We start from the raw sequence: 18,718 nt of genomic DNA, 5'->3' as shown, positions 1-18,718 counted from the left end.
TTCAAACAAAAAACACTTAACTCAACTTTTTTTTGTGAAAGGCTTTATTCAATTTTGTCTAGTTTATAATGTTTGTGCCATATCAGGTCTCAATATGAATTTCAAAAAGAATAGACTTATTCTTTCTATCACAACCATCGGCCTGCTGATCTATGCATACCCATTTATGTATGTGGCTATGATTAACAGTCAGCGCGACCCAAATGACAAAATTCCGGTTAGCCGCTCGATAAGGGGTGCCTATCTAAACAGTGGTACGCATTTGAAACTGTAAAAAATTTCAGATACAAAGTATGGTGAGACCTGAGTTTTTTTAAAGGAAGTTTTGACATCGGAATTGATCCGGACGCAAACAAAAGAGGGAAAATTCGCTCACCATGAGACGAGGTCAGAATGTAAATGTTGCTAGGAAATGAAATGCTTATATGGCGAGAAACATGCGTGACTACTCTTAGCCGTTGAAGATATAGCTTTTACCCATAAAAAATTTAGACACATTGTGTTGTCTCAATAGACAATAATCTAGACAAATTATTTGCTCTTCGCCAAGTCGGAATTTGAGGTGTTGGCAACGATTTTCTGAAAAAAACCTTAGTAAATAATCTCAGACCAAGGCAAAAATGAATAGATGAAATACCTACCTCGATTTCCTCTGCTTGAAGATATTCCATTTTTTTTGTCCCTAACGGTACAACAGCTACTTCAATGTTTACGGCCGTCAACTTTTCTTCGACCACTTGCTTAAGAATTGTTAAGGCGAGAGTCTTAGCTTCTTCTAAGGACATTGTTCTATGGTAATGCTGTTCCAACTGCGTCTGGGCTGTATCCGATCCATTTCCTATTGCCTTCGCCAGATATTGTGTGTAGTTTCCGGCAGGATCTGTATGATACAAAAAAGGTCCTTTCTCGTCGACCCCCCCGACTAAGAGAGCTACGCCAAATGGCCTCGACATGACGTCTTCATCTTCGTTGTTTTCTCCAAAGCGTAGAGCTAAATCGCAAATGCTTTGTATAACGGATTCGACGGGAATCGGCTCAGAATAGTTGAAAGAGTAGTTCTTAAAAAAACAGTAAGTGATAAACTATCACATTTTCTTTGATTGCTTAAACATTTTTGGTTATCTTACCTGTGCATCTACTCTTGCATGGTCAATCAGTGTCCTTGCATCTGGAACTAGTCCAGACAGTGCGCATGCTATATGCGAATCAATTTCTAAAATCTTGAAAAATTCATCAATCAAAAATTTTTTAGAGATTTAGAGACTAGATCCATTAGACATACTTTCTGTACCGACCAGGGTTCCGTCAACCTGGACGTCATTCGTCTCTCGGCAGCCAAAACAATACCATCTTGTGTCTGAATACCCACCGCTGTTGATCCAAGCTGAAAAACAAAATTTGACAACATAAGTTTTGTACATAGAACCGACTAACTTGTTACCCTGATTGTCGTACCTGAATAGCCTCCATCGCATACTCAATTTGCCACAGCCTTCCCTCAGGAGAAAACGTGTTGACTCCTCGATCGTACTCATTTCTTGTTATTGTGTAAGGAAATTCATTAGCAGAAAAAAAATTTGTTATGAGTCTGCGTTTGACTGATTTTTGTAGATCAAGCTAAAAAAAAAGCGTCATTGAATCTAGGCGAATATCTATATTCTGAAAGCCTAGCTTACACTCTAATGCAGCAGCACATTAACATTAAGCCCGATTTTATATAGAGTAGCTAGCTAGGGAAGGTATCGACTCATGTGAGAACGTATATTTCCAATGAAAAAAAGGTCAACATCATACCTGACCAAGTACATGGTGATGCGTGCTCTATCAAGAAACAAAATAATACAGAATTAGTTGATAAAAAAGAAAAATGTACTTTTTTTTAACACGCGTGTTGTCAAAGGACAGACTAAACTTAAACCACACACAAATTTATTGCGCAGAATTTGCCTTGCAGCTTCATCACTCAAAATTACTGTTTTTCGTTTCGAAACCCCATCATCCAAAGGCCATCTCACCCTTTTTTGAGTCTGACCGAAGGACATCGATTTTTTGCGCTGCTCCCTAACTCCAAAAAGAATCTCGCCCAAATGGAGAGAAAAGGGCGCATTTTTTTTTTTGAAAAAACATTCAGAGTGTGAGACGCATCATACAACATGTCCCATGAAGACGGATTACCAGATAACTCCAGCTGTCCCTTTCAGCATGAGCCTCGCGTAGCGCCCAACCTAGCCGAGTTAGAATTGAACGGGGGTGAGGGGACGACGTGGCACAACAAAGAGACTGTGGACCATCCCATGCAGGAAAAAGTCAGACTAAAAACCGACTATCCCAGCCAGGATCCTCGCCTCTCAAATATTGCTGTCGCGTCCAATATACCCAAAGGCGGGTCCGATGGCCAACAGTATTGGCAATATCCTTCTCCGCAGCGTTTTTTTAATGCTATGAAAAGAAAAGGGCATGACCCTCGAGTCGAGGATATGCAGGCCATCGTGGGTATCCACAATACGGTAAATGAGAAATGCTGGCGCGAGGTCATGGAATACGAAAAGTACCATTTAAAGTACGGTGGCAAAAAGTGGACTTTGTAGTACACGTTTGGTCGAAGCGCTCTGTTAACCCTCCAACAAAAATCAGAGAATGCCCGTTGCCCAAGCTATTGAGATTTCAAGGAAAGGCAGAAAGTTATTCGCCAAAAGCTAGACTGAGAAGCTGGATGGGGTATGAATAATTTGTCCCTTTTTTTTTCCTAATATTCTCATATACATATTTTTTCTAGATATGTCCTTCCATTCGACCGTCATGACTGGATAATTGATCGATGTGGAAAGGAACAAAGATATATTATAGACTTTTATCAAGGCAGCACAAAGGACACTCAGGGGAGACCCTCTATCTACGTAGATGTTCGTCCAGATTTGAGCTTCAGTGGCGCTATTGACCGGGTTCGCCACGCCTTAGATCAGTAAGATTGTTCATAAGTTTTGTGCCGAGATGAAAATAAAAAATTTTGTAAATGAGAAGGCGGGCATCTTTTTGTGACACAAACTGTGTATTTTATGGATATCGTGTTTTGAATTCCGAATGGAAAAAAACACTGTTTAGTTGCACCTCTTATGACAGAGCGAGGAAGCTGCAATGGTTGACGACAAGTTGTCTTTCGTGAACTACTGGTATTTCGTCCTGAAACGCGCTGAGGAGAACAGTAAATGGATGCATTTTTTTGTTGCCTAACCAAGACGGACAGCGAGAATAATTACCGGGGTCAAAACCTAGTTGCTTTAGTTGATGAGTGGGGGGTCCTATTTACACACATTACATGAAGACCATGATAGTGAGTAGGAGGTATACTTCTAAAAAAAGAATACCGACGGCACCACTGCATAAATTTTTTGTGAAAAATACAAAAAAATTGGCAGTTTTTAATCTAGTTATACCCCACCTAATTGTGGTCACGATGATTGAACATAAAAAACCAATTCCTATTAGGGACCTTCTCAAGCAAATTATCGATGACCAAAACTTGACTCAAGTAGACTCAGATACCTATGTTGAAACTTTCACGAAAAATCTAATCTTGGATTCTGAAAAGCTTAAAGAAATACCCTTGGATCAGCTGCCTCGCCTGAATCTTCCCTTGTTTCTAGAAGTTTGTATCTCTAAGTATATTCTGGAAAATGCGAATCGTCCCTTATCTGGAAATTTCACTGGTGCCGTTGATCGAGGCAATTTCTCTAGTGAGCTAATGTGTCCGTATTCAGATTTGATAACACGCAGAGACAATAGTAATCATCGAAGCTCCTCGGATTTATCAAGTAGTCAGAGTGTAGACCACCACCAAATTCATAGCTACAACATGTACAGTAGCAGTGCTATGCTAGACAACACTGGTTCTATGGTATTAAAATATTCCCAAGGAGTGAGGGAAGAGATTCTGAACTCTTGGATAAAATTGACTGATACGAAATCTAAAGACATGACAAGATTTTTTGACACCTTCTATTCCCACTTTCTCAGTATGGATTCCTTGAACCGTAGGTTATTTCAAAAATTTCCTATGAAAAGAAGGGCACAAAATCTCATGAAAATTCTAAAATTCGTAATTTCCAGCATCACTGACCCAATCAAGTACGTTGTCCCTCTACGCGATATTGCTATTGTTCATCTTATATATGGAGTAGGTGAACGACAGTTTACTACCTTCAGTGTTTCTCTGGTTAAAACATTGGAAGAGATACTAGGCGACTCCATCACCCTAGAAATCAAAGAGGCCTGGTTTACCATAGCTCAAAAACTTGGTGAAAAGATGATGAGTCAATATGATGACATTCGCGCAGGGACAAATGGAAAACTTAATATTCTTTACAAGCACTCATGGAAATTGGTACCTGTCAAACTTACACACGAAATATTGTATGTGTATAGTAGCGATGCTGAGCCACAGAAAGTTATACAAAAAATTTCTTTACCTGAGGTTGACGAGGTTGTCACCACTGGCGAGTCCGAACCTGATTCGGAATCAAGTAGATTCTTGTTCACTATTGTTAGCCGATCTAAGTCATATGAATTCTGTTGCAATAACAAAGAAGACCTCGATATGTGGACAAAAGATCTCTTATGTCGTGTCAACACATACAAAGAATTGAATAATATCAATGAAGCCAATTCACCGACGGACGATAATACAGTCTCTTCTTATAGGGAAGGCCTCTCTAAACAAATGTCGCGCCTTCGTAGGTTGGTTTTAGGATCCAGAAATTAATACTACTCTTGTCACTGTAGATTTACGTAAAAATGTTAGGCATTCATATACATTGTATTGTTTACTTATTATGACTTTGTGATGGGCGATCTACGCCTATACGCTTTGCTTTGAATTTTATGCAAGTCACAATTCGCGTACGCATACATTCAAACAGCCCCAACCCCTTGGACGCAAAATACCTCTCTAGAAGGAGCTGTCAAGGCAGCGATACAAGTGGTCGTCTGTCATCCACGCTCCTTATTCACACAATCTCCCAACACATTTTGTCATACAGCTTTTCCCTCGAGGAGATTCTTACAGCACACACAAAATCTATTTTTTTGCGCTTGAAAAAAAAAGGAGAAATTTTTGGGTGGCCAATTCTTCAGCCACGGGTAAGGCTGTTCATCTAACATAAGGTCGGAATAGAATTCTTGTGTCATCCCACATTCTTGCCTTCAACCGCACTTTGAGATGATGGTAAGAAAGATCGAAAATTTTAATATCTGCTTCACACAAAAAAAACGTAAAACCATGTTTACGCAGAAATAGCTGAGAACAGTTATTGTTCTAGTCTAAAAAAGAAGTTAAATCTTTCGCTGAAGGCTCGGTAGCAAAGCATCACACGATTGAATGGTGCCCACCATGTTTCGGCGCTATGGAAGAGAATAGTGCTGTCTGTCGTGCTGTTGCGGATGAATATGAATCAAATGTTCCAGATGATGAAAAGCACGTTGTATCACGAACAATTCATCTTCCAGACATTGAATATAATAGGGGTGGTCGCGTAGTCGATGGTGGCTGCAAAGAAGAAAGGGTTGTTAAAGCGGCGAAGTACCGCGTAAAGAAAACTCGTCACAAAGAATCGACCACATCGACAGTTAATGAGGGTGGTACCTTTCTGAATGCCAATACCAGGCCTCAGTCCGGTGATACTTATTATGGTCGCCGTGCGTCTGAGAATAGTTCAAGTCACGCTAGTCAGACCGTCTATACAAATACACACACCAAAAAAGACGTGTGTACGAACCGTTCTGCCAACCGTCTGGATCATCGAGCTTCGCGACAAGCAAAGTGTGCAGATACCTCGACGCATAAATCCGCCGAATTATCGCAGGGTACAGCAAGTTTGACCGCTCATTTGGGATCTTCGCATCAGCGGCAGCACGGTAAGAAATCGATACGCCCAATTGAGTTTCTTTTTGACTATCACTTCCGGTCGAGTGGCAAATATGATTTTAATCCAGAGCACCTGTCTAGTCAGTACAGAACACGCAGAAAACAAACCCAAAGGAAGGAAAGATATGTTCAGTCAAGGTGCGTAAAATTAGTTTTGTGTACGCAAGTGTGATATTTTTTTCACGCCCCTTTGTCGTGCGTTTTTTTCTGGCTTCACAGGTGCAAGTGCCTGAGGGGAAAGCTACGCGCACTCCATTAACCTATTGGGTCCGTTTCAGATACCGACTCATCGTTTCAAACAGCAAGGATGTCAAGAACAACTTATCGAATCCAGATGCCAATATACCGTGGGATTCTATTTTATTGGCAGTCCTTTCATACACAGAAGAACCCACTTGCTACATCTGCTTATCGATGCCAGTATTCCCAAACGTTTCTCGATGTGGCCACATGTTTTGTTGCTCTTGTCTTTTTCATTATTTCACGTTTCACGAAGATTCGAGAGAGAGGTCATGTCCTGTATGTGTGATGGAGTCGATTCCTTTGCGTGACCTTCGTCCGGTGTTGTTGGTGAGAGTCAGGAACTACGCGCCTGGAGACACCATCACGTTTCAACTGCTGAAGAGAGCATCTCGAAATACGAGGGTGTACAAAGTGGATCAGGGAGCGCACCAGACAGATGCACCGAACTCCCTACCATTATGGGAGGAAGAGGATTCTGTCTTCAATCGGGTGATGTTGACAGATAAGGATTTGGCCAGTTTGCTAGAAGAAGAGGGACAGAACATAGATAGAGCCATCAGAGAAATGGAAGCCTCGAGTGACGATGGTGTCATACCGTATTACGTGATGGCCAAAGAAGCATTTCGTCTTTTGACCCAGCATAGCTCGGACGATCCTTCGAAAACCGCGAGTAGCAGTACAAAGCACCGTTTCAAGCAGCTGCCCTCCTGCTCTTTAAACCAAGTTGATGTTTCCCATGCTAAAACTGAGGAAGAGAAGCCGTATCATTTCTTCTACCAGTGCGATGATGGACAGTATATTTTTTTGCACAAAATGTGTCTTTCGTGGCTTTATAAGGAATACGAGAAGAAAGAAAGTCTTCCTGTCAAAGTTGAGGGGAGGGTCGTCGACATAGAAACGCACTACCAGTTTTACGGAAAGAACGGCTATCTATGGCACCTCCCATCTAATTGCGTCGTCAAGTTCGCACTGATAGAAATGGATTCCGTCTTGAAAGATGATAATTTAACAGGGTTTAATGAAGAGAAGAGAAATTTTCAAAAAAAAAAAGCTCGACAAGAGCGGTTGAACCGTCGAAGACAACAAGTCCGTTCGCCTATCTCCTATGCAAATTCTACAAGCATAGCCTATCTGGAAGACTATGATCCCCCTTCAATAGAATCCGAATCTTTTCCAGAAATATCATCTTCTAAGAAAACCACGGTACCCGTCAATTACGACAGCGACTGGATCAAAGTCGGTCCGGGTCCCATTATATCAGCCAACAGACTCTCCGTTACGGAAGAGGCGTTCCCGGCACTCTCCAAAACTCTCGGGAGTCGAACTCCACCATCTGAGGGCGTAAGCCATACAGGCGTCTTTCATGGGAAATCGTTCTACGAGGCTGTCTGTCAAAAACCTAATTCTGAAGGCCAAGTAAGGATATGAAGCACGTATGAGATACGTCACGCATGAGGAGATGACCAGAGAAGAAAATGTGCTCTTGCATACATAGTATAATGTAGGCACTGCTGACAACGGGGGATTCATTTTCTGTACAAAATGTGTATGGAACAAATATAGAACGCTTTCTAATACAAGGTGTGTACACATATATATCGCACAGCTGCACGAATGCTTTTCTCCAGAGAAAAAAAATTGTGAAATGCGTTGAGGAGGACACATTTGGGCCAGAGAAGAGGGCTGTACGTCTTCTCCTCAGCTTAGCTGATCTATGAGCGGCTGAAGTGGAACGAGTTCCTTTTCTGATATGAGCTTGAACGTGTCGACAAAGTAGTAAAAAAGCCTGAAACATTTATCCAAATGCTGCCTTGCGTTATTGGACCTAATGGCATCCAAATGTTCATAATATATATGAGCGTAAACGCGAAACATTCTTGAGACAATTTTTTTCACCGTTGGGATAAACGCCTTTGAATAGACACCATTTGTCGCGAAGACAGATTCATCGTCTATTTGTGATGCGACCCAACCGAAAAGCTTTTCGATGTAGACTGGGGCGCTCAAGGACTCCGCCTTACCCTCCTTCTCATTTGGCCAAAGGTAGTGGTATTTGTTTCCGGCGTTCATTATCGGGCATGTCTCCTTCGTACAATCTTCACAGATGAACCCATATATAAGAAGAAGAGTGTTGTGCGCTTCTATGACTAATAAAAAAAAAGTTAGTGTAAATTTCATCTCACCTCATCAGTTTTCATACCATTCATAGAAAGCCATTCTTCTAAGACAACGCCTTCCTTCAATTGCACCGCTTCACTTAACGGGAGGAAACACGTCAGCAAATACGTATTACTAATTCTCTTGATCGGGGTCAAGTCACTGCAATAACAACTTTCTAATTTTTGGCATACCGCATGTTTGCATCGTCTCCAACTCGGAGCAGCTCTCCCTTAAGCATGTTCTTCAAGTGTGCTTGAACGGAGTCATATTTATGACGGCGCTTGTTCAATTTCAGAGTCACAGGAGGCTTTTTTTTGCCACTAAGATAAAGTTAGAAACAGCCAACGCGAATGTGGGTTATCCTTCTTCTCATTCACCCTCGACGTGACTGGCGCACTTCTAGTGCGACGATAGCTACAAGAGACCAGAATGCGTGCTTGTACGCCAAGCAATATGTACCAAACTCTGAAAAGAGATATAGAGTTTGGCGCACACCTGAGAGATTGAATTGGGAGACTACATACAATGGATTAGGACCATCCCAGAATGGCATAGTATAGGGTCCGGATATCGTACACTGGCTAGAAAGTATGGAATGCAAGCAAACAAAAACAATAAGAACTAGAAGAATCAAAAAAAATTTGTTATCAAAAAAGTTTATTTCACTTCTGAAACCTGATGATACGATGTATTTGGGTTTTTCTGGAGAACATTTTCAAAATGATGACGAGGACTCTATGTATATTTCAAAAATCGGTGGACAGGCTCACGGAATCTACCGTTCGACGCAAGAGAATCTGGACTCCTCGCTAAAGAATAAAGCGGAACATGGCCTATGCTCGCAGAAGGGTGAAAAACAAATTTTCACTGCTAACGAAAGTATTTTTCCGCAAACCCCTGCTCATGATCTGTCTCGCGTGTGTAACTGCCCAATCAAAAAATGCATTTCTTGCGGTCAGGACTTGACCCTTGTCGTGCAAGTGCATGCACCGGAAAGTTTGTGTCCAGCCACATCACCCTCATCGGTGTCAGCCGCACTTGGCAAAAATCCAGGTTTCCTTCCACACATAAATCACCCTCAAGGCGCGGACGATGATCAACTTAGGACTTTGCTTGTGTTTGCCTGTAATAAGCAAGAGTGCTGTGAAAAAGGGAAAGGAATGTATGTGAATTTTTATAATTCACCGAATTTTTGTACCACTAGACTCACCTTAATTTTACACATCTAAGCTGGGCAGCCTATCGCTACCAACCTCTTTGCTCAGACAATCCAAAAAATCATCAGCGTCCGATTTCTGTATCCAATTCTCTACATTTTCATACAGTTCAAAAAACGCACTCAATTGCCAATTTGTTCGCTGCACCAAATTGGAATACCTCTCAGAACGAGAATTTAGCTCATCACGAAGACGATACAAGTATTCCAATAGACGAGCTGACACTTGACCCCCCCCTTCAACCTATTTCGGCCGATACTTCTTTCGATTTGCACAAATTGGAAAGTCAGCAAGTGCCCCTAAATTCCAAAAACGCCCATACTAATAATGACTCAGATAAAATCGAGAATTCAGATGCAGAAACTCAAGACTTACTTTCAGTCCCTAAAAATATGGTCTCCGATAATAACAGTCAAGCAGCAAAACGCAATTGTGAGTTTTTGCAACTTTATCTTGAATTTGACAGAGAGCCCAGTCGCGAAGAGTTTGAGTTCAAGCAAAAGGACATTCTTAAAAAATACGACCTTACCGATTATGACAAACCCGGCTCGTGGGCCGGTGAAGTTTATGAGTCATCTTTCAAAAAATCCGACAAACCCTTTCATCGATTTCAGAAGCGTTTGCAAAGGGCACCAGAGCAATGCCTAAGATATTGGAGAGGCTATGAACCCCTATGGTGCTGTGAGAAACAAATACCAAAGCCAATTCCTTGCTGCAAGTACTGTGGTTCAAGGCGAGTTTTTGAACTTCAACTTGTACCTGGACTTATTGTGGCGCTAAAACCTGCGCATGAAGATATGGCAGTCAATCTGAATTTCGGAACAGTGGTCATATATACATGTGAAAGAAATTGTACATCCAGTACAAACTCGCTTTTTGAAGAATATGTTCATATACAAATGATAGACGAACAGCGGCACAAAAAATAAAAAAAATTGTACCGCTCTGGTCAAAGCTGTCTTTTTGATGTCCCATACTGTCGCCGGCGAGTGCGGCAATAGCCTTGTCTTTCACGAGAGTGAGGAGGAATTGCCGCGCATATTGATACCAGAGCTATGCAGGCTGATGTATCACCAAGGATGGGTGACGGGAACGGGAGGCGGAATCAGCATTCGTCAAGGGTATGTGACAAACGGAAATGATAAGCATGCATTGGAATGCAAGTAGGGTGATCATACTTTTGTATACATCCCCGGCATTGTGGCACAATTAATTCTGAAATGCATTCATTGAACACAAATGTCGTTGTATATCAAAACAGAAATATAACTCGAGCGAGATTTTTAGAGAACGTATTTATATTGCGCCTAGTGGCGTGCAAAAAGAAAGGATTCAACCAGAAGATCTCTTCGTTTATTCTACGGAACATGTCTTGATATCTTGTCCGAAAAATCTGCAGTTGAAGCCAAGTCAGTGTACACCTTTGTTTTTCAACGCCTATACGATGAGAAATGCAGGTGCTGTCATTCATACACACTCGAAACATGCTGTTATGGCAACACTCATCTGTCAAAAGGAGTTTAGAATCACTCACCAAGAAATGATCAAGGGAATCAAACGCGGGGCAAATACTACCAATTTTGCTTACTACGATATGCTAGTCGTACCAATTATAGAGAATACCCCACACGAAAAAGACTTGAAAGACCAAATGGCCGATGCAATGAATCAATATCCTGATTCAAATGCAGTTCTTGTACGCCGGCATGGGGTGTATGTATGGGGGCAAACATGGGAATTAGCGAAAACCATGTGCGAGTGCTACGATTACTTATTTGAAATAGCCATTATGATGCATCAATCTGGATTGGACCCTAGTAAAGTGCCAGCTGATTCACCGTACAAAGGTGTGTCCTTGTAAAAGAATTCATTTAGAAACACAATTGTTGGTGACGTTAAAATATTTTGAAAATTCGCCATTATTTTTTGCTTAAGAGCTCGCCTTTCTTCTTTGGCTTTGCTCATATCTTCTGAGCCTCATGGGTGTGAAAAGCAAAGTTATCAATTTTAAGCGGATGTTGAGGTCCACTGAAAATTTTGCGTCTTCTATAAAGCAGCTTGCTACACTAACCGACCATTCTACGCTCATCGTTGAAGATAAAAATGGGTCGTTGTTGCGCATTTACATGAGCAAATTCAGAATAGTAGATTTTTTTTTCCTGCGTTTAAAAACAGATCACCAATAAGAGGCTGACTGACACCATATCGCGCAAAGTACTTGAACGAGCTAAATACCCAATGGAATCAACTACACCAGGAGAGAGAATGTAACTCTGGCACTGTGGAAGGGAACGACTTCGATGCACGTTCGAAGAGAAAAGATGATGATGTACACTTGTGTATAAGGTAACCTGTCAATCTGACATGGTGCGCTGACTTTTTTCTGAAAAAGGTATCACTTTCTGCTGAGTGGCTGAAAGAGTGTCGGAAGAGAATCGAATCACTAGAACAGATTGAAACGCTCATTCCTTGCCTTCCGGAAGAATCCAATCGTATCGAGGGGGTAGCTTCAGATAGTGTGTTGAAGTTTTTGAATTCTAAAACTGCGTATGATCAAACAAAAGGACAAGAACGTGCGCTTGATACCCTTTACAAGGGTAAACCTGCTAGAAGGGTTTTGATAGATGCAGGCGCCGATGATGAGCTAACAGTAAGAAAAGCGACAGATGAACAGCGAGGTATGAGAAGAAAAGCGCTATGAGCCTCTTGATAATACGTATAGCTGATACATGATTTCGAATTTAGGATCAGAAGAGTCGAAGATAAGTCGTCTTAGGATAGGACGTGAGGTCGAAGGCGCTGCCGTAAATTCTTCGATTTCCAAGAAAAAAATTGTTTCGACCGAAAATCGATCAGGAGATGACAGGGATTCTCTTCAGGCTTCTAGACAGAAGGACGCGACAGAGAGTTCAACCAGCATCGATCATTTACTGTTAAAAGATAGACGGGTTCAAGAAGAGATTAGCGATGAATTGGTTGAGTTAGCATTATCGATCAAGGAATCTGCTTCGTCTGTGAGGCATAGACTTTCAGTCGATTCAGAAAGGTGGAACGAAATGCGCGCAAAGATTGACACCAACACATTTTTGTCTGGGAAGGCATCATCTACACTCGGAGGCTTGATTCGGTATCAACGCACTTCTATGTGGACATATTGGATGATTATCCTGTTTGCCATGATAGCTTTTATTTTCACATATCTGTTTATGAAAATCGTTCCAAAACCAAAATAGTATTAGCTATGGCGAGCACACCGCGATGAGGTGGTCGACGAAACGAGAGACGGCTGCGGATGAGATCTGTTTTACGCTTTGTTAGGGAAGGTTTGTGTTAGAGGTGTCTGTGCTTCGAGAAGTAGAGTCGACCAACAAAAGAAAGTACAAGCTGCTGCGAGACAATTGAAACACTCCTCATTCGAAACGAAGCCAAAAAAAGAAGACTTGATTCGGCCGAAGCTGCTGTATCAAAAAAAAATATATATATATATATTATGTATAAAACGGCAAACATTCTCTTAGACCGATGAGAAGCTGGTAAAGAGGTTGGTTTCTTGGCCGAGCTGATCTACAAGAGGGGTCATCGGCATGCTGTGTACACTACGATGCGCCTTCAGGAAAAGTGCTAATGGCCGCAGCGAGAGCTTGAGAAATATGCGAAACAAATTCGGTCTTCAAATGGCCAATCGAGCCTTTTGTCGACCGAGATGGAGTTGTTGCAGACCGCCTACGTCTAGAATGAGGAACCAATCGTTAAAATGTAATCCAGCAGGGAAAAGGGTACGTGGACGAGATGCAGGCGTACCTGGCGGATTTATTGCGCAAAATTTTTTTAGAGACGTATGCATGTACACACTGATCTGTCTTGAAACTCTAGTCTTTTTGCGAGCACCACAGGAGAGAAATTGAGGCTGGAGAAGTGAGTTTACTCGAAGGGGCATCAAATGTATTACAGAGGGGTGGTGCGATACAAGAGATAGGTTGCAAAGGAACAGAATGCGACGTACAATTAGAAATGAGCTGTGCTATAGCAGAAGGCGAAGTTGAAGATTGTGAATTGTCACAATCGACAGAGCATGAGATGCAGTCTGGTCTGTCTTGTGAAGACGTTGATTTTTCAAAGTTCAAAATGGCTGATAAAAACGGTGACGAGGTTGATTTGGAGCTTGAGAAATGGTACAATTATTTAGACTTTGGAATATTGTCACATAAATTTGAAGAAATGGAGAGTCGAGTTAATGAGGTCATTGATCATCTCACTAAAGGAAGAAAGTTGGTTTACGTTAGTCGACGTCCGAATCATGCGCCGTCTGTAGCTTCTTATCAATATAATATTTCTTGTTTTAAACAATATTATTATGAAGAAGTATTTTCAGGCGCTAAAGTGGTACCTTATCTTTCCTCACAATCTATTGCATTGATATTAAGAATTGGCATGATTTTGCTTCGTGTGGTAAAGCCAAATTTACTGGTTGAATTGTTTGACTCTATTTTGGCACATAGCAACGAGTTCAACTACGTTTACAATAGCCTTTGGATTCGTTATTGCACCGTGGAACACGATTTGCACCAGCAGAACAAAAACGAGATTGTCCGTAGCACAATGATGCGGGCAGGTGATAGGAGGGTAGCTGCAGAATGCTCGTTCACCAAAGGCGGATTATTGGTCGCTCTGAACAACATTTCTTGTACTATGCGTCATGCTCTGAGCAAGTGCCAAGTGTCTCCCTGGGTCGAAGCAGAAGTCTGTCTAATCTTGCTGTGCCTTCGCGCAATACCACCGATATTTCCTAGGCAGAAGCTCCGACTGAGAGCTTCGATGAATCGAGGAAAGCCTCCCAGCTTTGTACCACACAACCAACACACACACGATGCTATGCTCAATTCCATACAGCCGTTATGGATCAAATGCAGGACGAGGCTCGATAAAGTAGACTATTACACATTGATGAATCTGTACATTTGCTTTTCGGATTCGCTTTGCAAAGAACACTGTCTTGAAATGGTAGACTACCTACTTGACAGGGCACGCAAACACACAGGAAACCAAATTGCCTATGAACAACGAAAAAATTCAATCCTAGCGCAGCTTTTTTCCTGTCTCTCCAGGAGGGAAGAATGGGAATTGACCATCTCTCAGTACTTGAAGTATGGTGCTGCCAATCAGCAAACTCTAGAGCCACATCCCACGTTCTGGGTGGGTTGTCTCACTCACGTTCTAGTAGCTATGCTATGCCTCAAACGGTTCGACATGGCTAAGCAGTTCGTCCCTTATCTTCTAAAAAAAGACGTGTCAAGTGGACTCTCGAAAGACTTATCTTTGTTTTTTCAGTACAACAAAATGGCTGAACCTGTGTATGAGCTCTTCGAGTTAGACGAGCATAAAGGGTACAGCAATTATATGGCAGCTCACTGGAATAAATCAATGATCTTTCTAGCCAAATTTGGACACCTGAGCCGCGCGAGAAATATCCTATTAGCTCTGATACGGCACAACTGTGCCATTACCGCACAAAAATTGACTAAGTACATCGAATATTGTGCGTTGTACGATCGACCAGATCTATTTGAAGAGGGGCTTTTGATGCTCATTCCTCCCCAAAAACATCATCTATTGTCTCCTATTCCAAAACACCTCCACGAAAAAATCAGCCCGCTAGTCAAGTTTGCGGGCAAATCTTCTGAAGCCATTCCGTACGAATCCGAACCTACGAACTTGTACTCTTCGACTAGTTCGTATTTTCGCACCCACATTCCCACTGCCTCCTCCATATACCAGCTCGGTGTTCAAATGTATTGTAATACATGCGATATGGACGGTATTTACAGACTTTTGAAGAGGCATATCCAAGTTGAAGAACACGTACAGCTCACAGACAACATCTTCTCTATCTTACTAGACAGTCTATCTCAACATGCCGGACCACTCGAACCTCTCTCTACCTCCAAACTAATCCTTCAAATGTTAGAAACCATGGAATCCAAACAACTCGTACCCACATACCAGCACATTCTGAGCTGCCTGAACATCCTGGCTCGTATTGGTGACCTCGATACATTCTATGAGGTCTTACAACTTGTCCCTAAGCACAACCTTCAAGCAAATGAGACAGCCTTCTGCTACTTGGTGCGCGCTCAGGCAGCTGCCAAAAAATGGGAACCAACGAAAAACATTTTTTCTCTTATGAAGGCGTATAGGGTAGAACCAACTCCCCTCATTCACTTAGTTATACTTGAGCAGAAACTGATGCATCAGCAAATCACCATAGACCAACTACTTTCAGAAGCCGAAAAATTCACTTTATATCCTGTCTCCAGTTCAAAATTCTACTCTATTATTCTGTGCCACTTTTGCTCACAAAAAAACACAACAATGGTAGAAAAATATCTTGAAATTGTGAGAAAAGGATATGTACATATTTCAACTGACGTGTACGATCATCTTCTAAAACTCTATGCGTCTACAAACGACTTACCTTCTATCGATCGGCTGGCCTCAAGGCTCACTAGTTCCAGTCAGGCCACTCGTAGCACATACCTTTCTATCGCCAAGGCCTACCTGCAAATCAATCAGGATTCGAAGGCTTTCGCTGTGATCAAGTTGCTCACCAAGAAATTCCGGCTCCACCCGGAATACTTCGAAATTTTGATAGGGCTGCAAGAAGATGGTACCATGGAAAGGACTATAAATCTGCTCAAAAAGCTGACGAAATGCCTCAGTGCCGAGCCGAAACTTGGCACGTTGAAAATACTTCTAGATAGAGCGACCCAATGCAACGATCGGACAGCGGCCAACAGCCTACTGAAAAGAATAAGATTGGTCACTGAAGAAAAGGAATATCAAACAGCGCAACGAAACTTCGAGAAACGGTCTCCCATGATGTTTGATGCAGTATTGAAAAAGGTGAATTCGGCAGGTGAATAGCACCTCAAAAAAGGAAGTGATATACAAAAAATAAAAAAAAAACAAAAATAGTGGCAAATTTAAACATGTCTAGTTTAAATGTACAAGACCCTCTTCCATGAAAACCGTTTTTCGAAATTACAATAGACCTGCCCGAAGCCCGATTTTCCGAGCTGGTATTCCCATGGTAATCGTAGTGGGGCTCGGAGCCTTGATTGTGGGTGAGCTGATAGAAGTAAGCCGCATGAGCACAACCACAAAACAGCATCCTATTAAAGAAAAAGATTTGATAGATCGATGGGATTTAGAAGCAGAAGTCAAAGTATGTATCTGGAGGGTGAAGAATTTTAGTGTAGGGGAATTCACCAAGTCGCATCCCCATTTGTTTTAGGGACGGAAAAAAAAACTGACAAATGCATCAGAAGCTTGAGAGAACAGTAGACTTGGACAATTGGGTCAACAAAAAGATCGAGCGAAGAGAAGAAGAATAGCATCACCCATGTCCTGTATATATGTTAGAATGAAATTACATGTTATTACTCACTCATACGATCTATTTAATAACAACAGCCAAATTGACCGTTAAATAAAAAAGTTTGTCAATCCATTGTGTTCTTTTTATTCAGATATAAAACACATTTGCATAGCCCCGCAAAATAGGCGCTCCAGACACTTGAAAGTCTTGTTTCTTTGTCTGGCAAGTTCGCATTTTGGATGAGAACCTGTCCTTCAGCCTCTGCATTTTTGAGGAGCATGCTGAGCTGTTCCATGGTTAGTCTGGCTTTTTTAGAAGGATTGACAATCTTCTTTATGATTTCAAAAAATAGTTTTCTGTAATCTTTTGGTTGTTGCGTGGATTGACTGATTGAGAAGATGGCCTTCAGAATGGTGGAGACCTTTGATTCCCAAGCGACTAGGAGAGTCCTCTTTGGCAGGCACGTCTTTGATTTGACGCGCTCGCTCCAGGCTGCCAGCACTCCCTTGTTATTGAAAATTAAAGTCTTCAAGTCGCGAAGTCCGGACGAGAAAATGGGATTGATGACCAAGATATTGGTATATAGACATTTGGGATGCAGCATGGTGTCTTCATTGGGCTTGGCAGAGAAGGTGTTTTTTTCGGTACTTATACCATTTTGAATAGATGAACTAGGAAAAAGGTGACTGGTCTCGTTGCTGTGACTCGATATCGAATCATCCGCATTAACTGTCTGTGTACACAAAGTGCATGTGGCGGAATCTAGGTCAAAAAGTCCCCAATGTTCTATGATGAACATGACAAGTGCATCAAGGTCTTGATACTCTAGATGGCTGAAATATTTTTTAAACTCGAACGTGTTATAAGAGGCATAGGTGAAGCGGAAGTATTGCTCACCGAGCAATATCGGAAGTTGAAACTTCGATTGAAGTTCTTCGCACAAACGTGTCAAAGTCTTTCGGGGCGTTAACCTCACCAAACCATTCAGTCCTCGGCTTTGAGACCGAGACGGCTGCACACCCGTCGGAGATGCCTTCGGTGTGCTTCCGGATGCAGACGAATAGCTCTTTTCCCCGCTCTCCTCCTCCTCTTCCATAGATATCTTGATCCCTTCATATCGTCTCGACCATTCCTCGCTGTACCTGCCACGATACGAGGATGAAATATCGACCAGCGGATCGGAGAGCTGGTCATCTGAAGTCATCAGCCATTTTACAATTCGCTTGTAAATTCTCAACACATTCTGATACTGACGTTGATAAGAACGCCACAAAATTCCTGTTTTAACTGTCAATTCCCTAAAATTGTGTATTTTATCGTGCAGCCGTTTCCCGAACAACTCTCTAGCAAACGCTGTATCCAACTTGTAGTATTTAATGACGAGCTCCTGCAGCAAGCTCGCATCCGAGTGAGCATCTACGCCACACATTTGGAGCTGATACGGCTTCTCGAGATAGTGCATGAGATTGAAGAACAACATATAGTGATCTCGCACATAATATGATAAAAATTCGTCCTCAGCCTTGTGCGGCCGAGTGATTCCCAGATACTTCATAGCCTGAATCTCTATACGTGAGGGATCAAGAGGACTGAAAATTAATATAGAGGAAAATCCCTAGAGAGAGTCTTTTTTTGAGGCAAGTCTATTACACATGCGCACACACACCAGAAAGGCCTTCTATCCATAACGAAAACAGGTTGATGTCAATCCTCGGAGGGTCGGTGACGAAAACCCAAATCTTGTCGACATATTCATCGTTCAAAACTGTGCTCATGTAATAATCATGGACGAGCCTCGAAAAC

The 18,718-nt window shown here is 42.0% G+C and overlaps 7 protein-coding genes across 10 annotated transcripts; 4 read left to right on the top strand and 3 right to left on the bottom strand.

Annotated features, from left to right (window-relative positions):
* Nucleotides 1-248: 248 nt before the first annotated feature.
* On the bottom strand, nucleotides 249-1,835 carry LOC126325922 (proteasome subunit alpha type-5-like). Its single transcript, XM_049995418.1, has 6 exons — nucleotides 1,795-1,835; nucleotides 1,456-1,537; nucleotides 1,283-1,384; nucleotides 1,128-1,220; nucleotides 642-1,058; nucleotides 249-579 (listed from the first exon to the last, which is right to left on the bottom strand). Exons 1-6 carry the CDS (start codon nucleotides 1,806-1,808, stop codon nucleotides 532-534), a joined length of 756 nt encoding a protein of 251 aa, XP_049851375.1. The 5' UTR covers nucleotides 1,809-1,835; the 3' UTR covers nucleotides 249-531.
* A 296-nt stretch (nucleotides 1,836-2,131) lies between these two features.
* Nucleotides 2,132-2,985, top strand: LOC126325924 (probable holocytochrome-c-type synthase). The gene is made up of 3 exons (XM_049995420.1): nucleotides 2,132-2,560; nucleotides 2,635-2,718; nucleotides 2,777-2,985. Exons 1-3 carry the CDS (start codon nucleotides 2,154-2,156, stop codon nucleotides 2,964-2,966), a joined length of 681 nt encoding a protein of 226 aa, XP_049851377.1. The 5' UTR covers nucleotides 2,132-2,153; the 3' UTR covers nucleotides 2,967-2,985.
* Nucleotides 2,986-4,879: 1,894 nt separating this feature from the next.
* On the top strand, nucleotides 4,880-8,333 carry LOC126325912 (RING finger protein 10-like). Of its 2 annotated transcripts, XM_049995403.1 has the most exons (5): nucleotides 4,880-4,896; nucleotides 5,171-5,221; nucleotides 5,316-5,910; nucleotides 6,002-6,058; nucleotides 6,199-8,333. In XM_049995403.1, the coding sequence occupies exons 2-5, from the start codon at nucleotides 5,216-5,218 to the stop codon at nucleotides 6,447-6,449; spliced, it is 909 nt and encodes a 302-aa protein (XP_049851360.1). In that variant the 5' UTR covers nucleotides 4,880-4,896; nucleotides 5,171-5,215; the 3' UTR covers nucleotides 6,450-8,333. The 2 variants fall into 2 exon arrangements, with proteins under 2 accessions (XP_049851360.1, XP_049851359.1); XM_049995402.1 differs by having other exon boundaries at nucleotides 5,316-6,058; nucleotides 6,199-8,035.
* LOC126325926 (MOB kinase activator-like 1 homolog C) lies at nucleotides 7,862-8,946 on the bottom strand. Its single transcript, XM_049995424.1, has 4 exons — nucleotides 8,848-8,946; nucleotides 8,515-8,643; nucleotides 8,364-8,419; nucleotides 7,862-8,310 (listed from the first exon to the last, which is right to left on the bottom strand). The coding sequence occupies exons 1-4, from the start codon at nucleotides 8,874-8,876 to the stop codon at nucleotides 7,862-7,864; spliced, it is 663 nt and encodes a 220-aa protein (XP_049851381.1). The 5' UTR covers nucleotides 8,877-8,946.
* LOC126325916 (methylthioribulose-1-phosphate dehydratase-like) lies at nucleotides 8,914-11,441 on the top strand. 2 transcript variants are annotated; one of them, XM_049995409.1, is made up of 3 exons: nucleotides 9,253-9,485; nucleotides 9,554-10,661; nucleotides 10,828-11,422. In XM_049995409.1, exons 2-3 carry the CDS (start codon nucleotides 10,507-10,509, stop codon nucleotides 11,399-11,401), a joined length of 729 nt encoding a protein of 242 aa, XP_049851366.1. In that variant the 5' UTR covers nucleotides 9,253-9,485; nucleotides 9,554-10,506; the 3' UTR covers nucleotides 11,402-11,422. The 2 variants fall into 2 exon arrangements, with proteins under 2 accessions (XP_049851365.1, XP_049851366.1); XM_049995408.1 differs by having other exon boundaries at nucleotides 8,914-9,485; nucleotides 9,554-11,441.
* A 228-nt stretch (nucleotides 11,442-11,669) lies between these two features.
* On the top strand, nucleotides 11,670-17,041 carry LOC126325910 (uncharacterized). 2 transcript variants are annotated; one of them, XM_049995398.1, is made up of 4 exons: nucleotides 11,670-11,869; nucleotides 11,933-12,218; nucleotides 12,286-13,316; nucleotides 13,414-17,041. In XM_049995398.1, exons 3-4 carry the CDS (start codon nucleotides 13,125-13,127, stop codon nucleotides 16,459-16,461), a joined length of 3,240 nt encoding a protein of 1,079 aa, XP_049851355.1. In that variant the 5' UTR covers nucleotides 11,670-11,869; nucleotides 11,933-12,218; nucleotides 12,286-13,124; the 3' UTR covers nucleotides 16,462-17,041. The 2 variants fall into 2 exon arrangements, with proteins under 2 accessions (XP_049851355.1, XP_049851357.1); XM_049995400.1 differs by lacking the exons at nucleotides 11,670-11,869; nucleotides 11,933-12,218; nucleotides 12,286-13,316 and having other exon boundaries at nucleotides 15,243-15,968; nucleotides 16,038-16,762; nucleotides 16,863-17,014.
* On the bottom strand, nucleotides 17,040-18,718 carry LOC126325917 (uncharacterized). Its single transcript, XM_049995410.1, has 2 exons — nucleotides 18,582-18,718; nucleotides 17,040-18,504 (listed from the first exon to the last, which is right to left on the bottom strand). Exons 1-2 carry the CDS (start codon nucleotides 18,599-18,601, stop codon nucleotides 17,040-17,042), a joined length of 1,485 nt encoding a protein of 494 aa, XP_049851367.1. The 5' UTR covers nucleotides 18,602-18,718.

This window comes from Schistocerca gregaria, unplaced genomic scaffold (assembly GCF_023897955.1).
Source record: "Schistocerca gregaria isolate iqSchGreg1 unplaced genomic scaffold, iqSchGreg1.2 ptg000949l, whole genome shotgun sequence".
Lineage (NCBI taxonomy): Eukaryota > Metazoa > Arthropoda > Insecta > Orthoptera > Acrididae > Schistocerca > Schistocerca gregaria.
The sequence above is the reverse complement of the archived record's forward strand: the minus strand, read 5'-3'. Positions and strand labels throughout refer to the sequence as shown.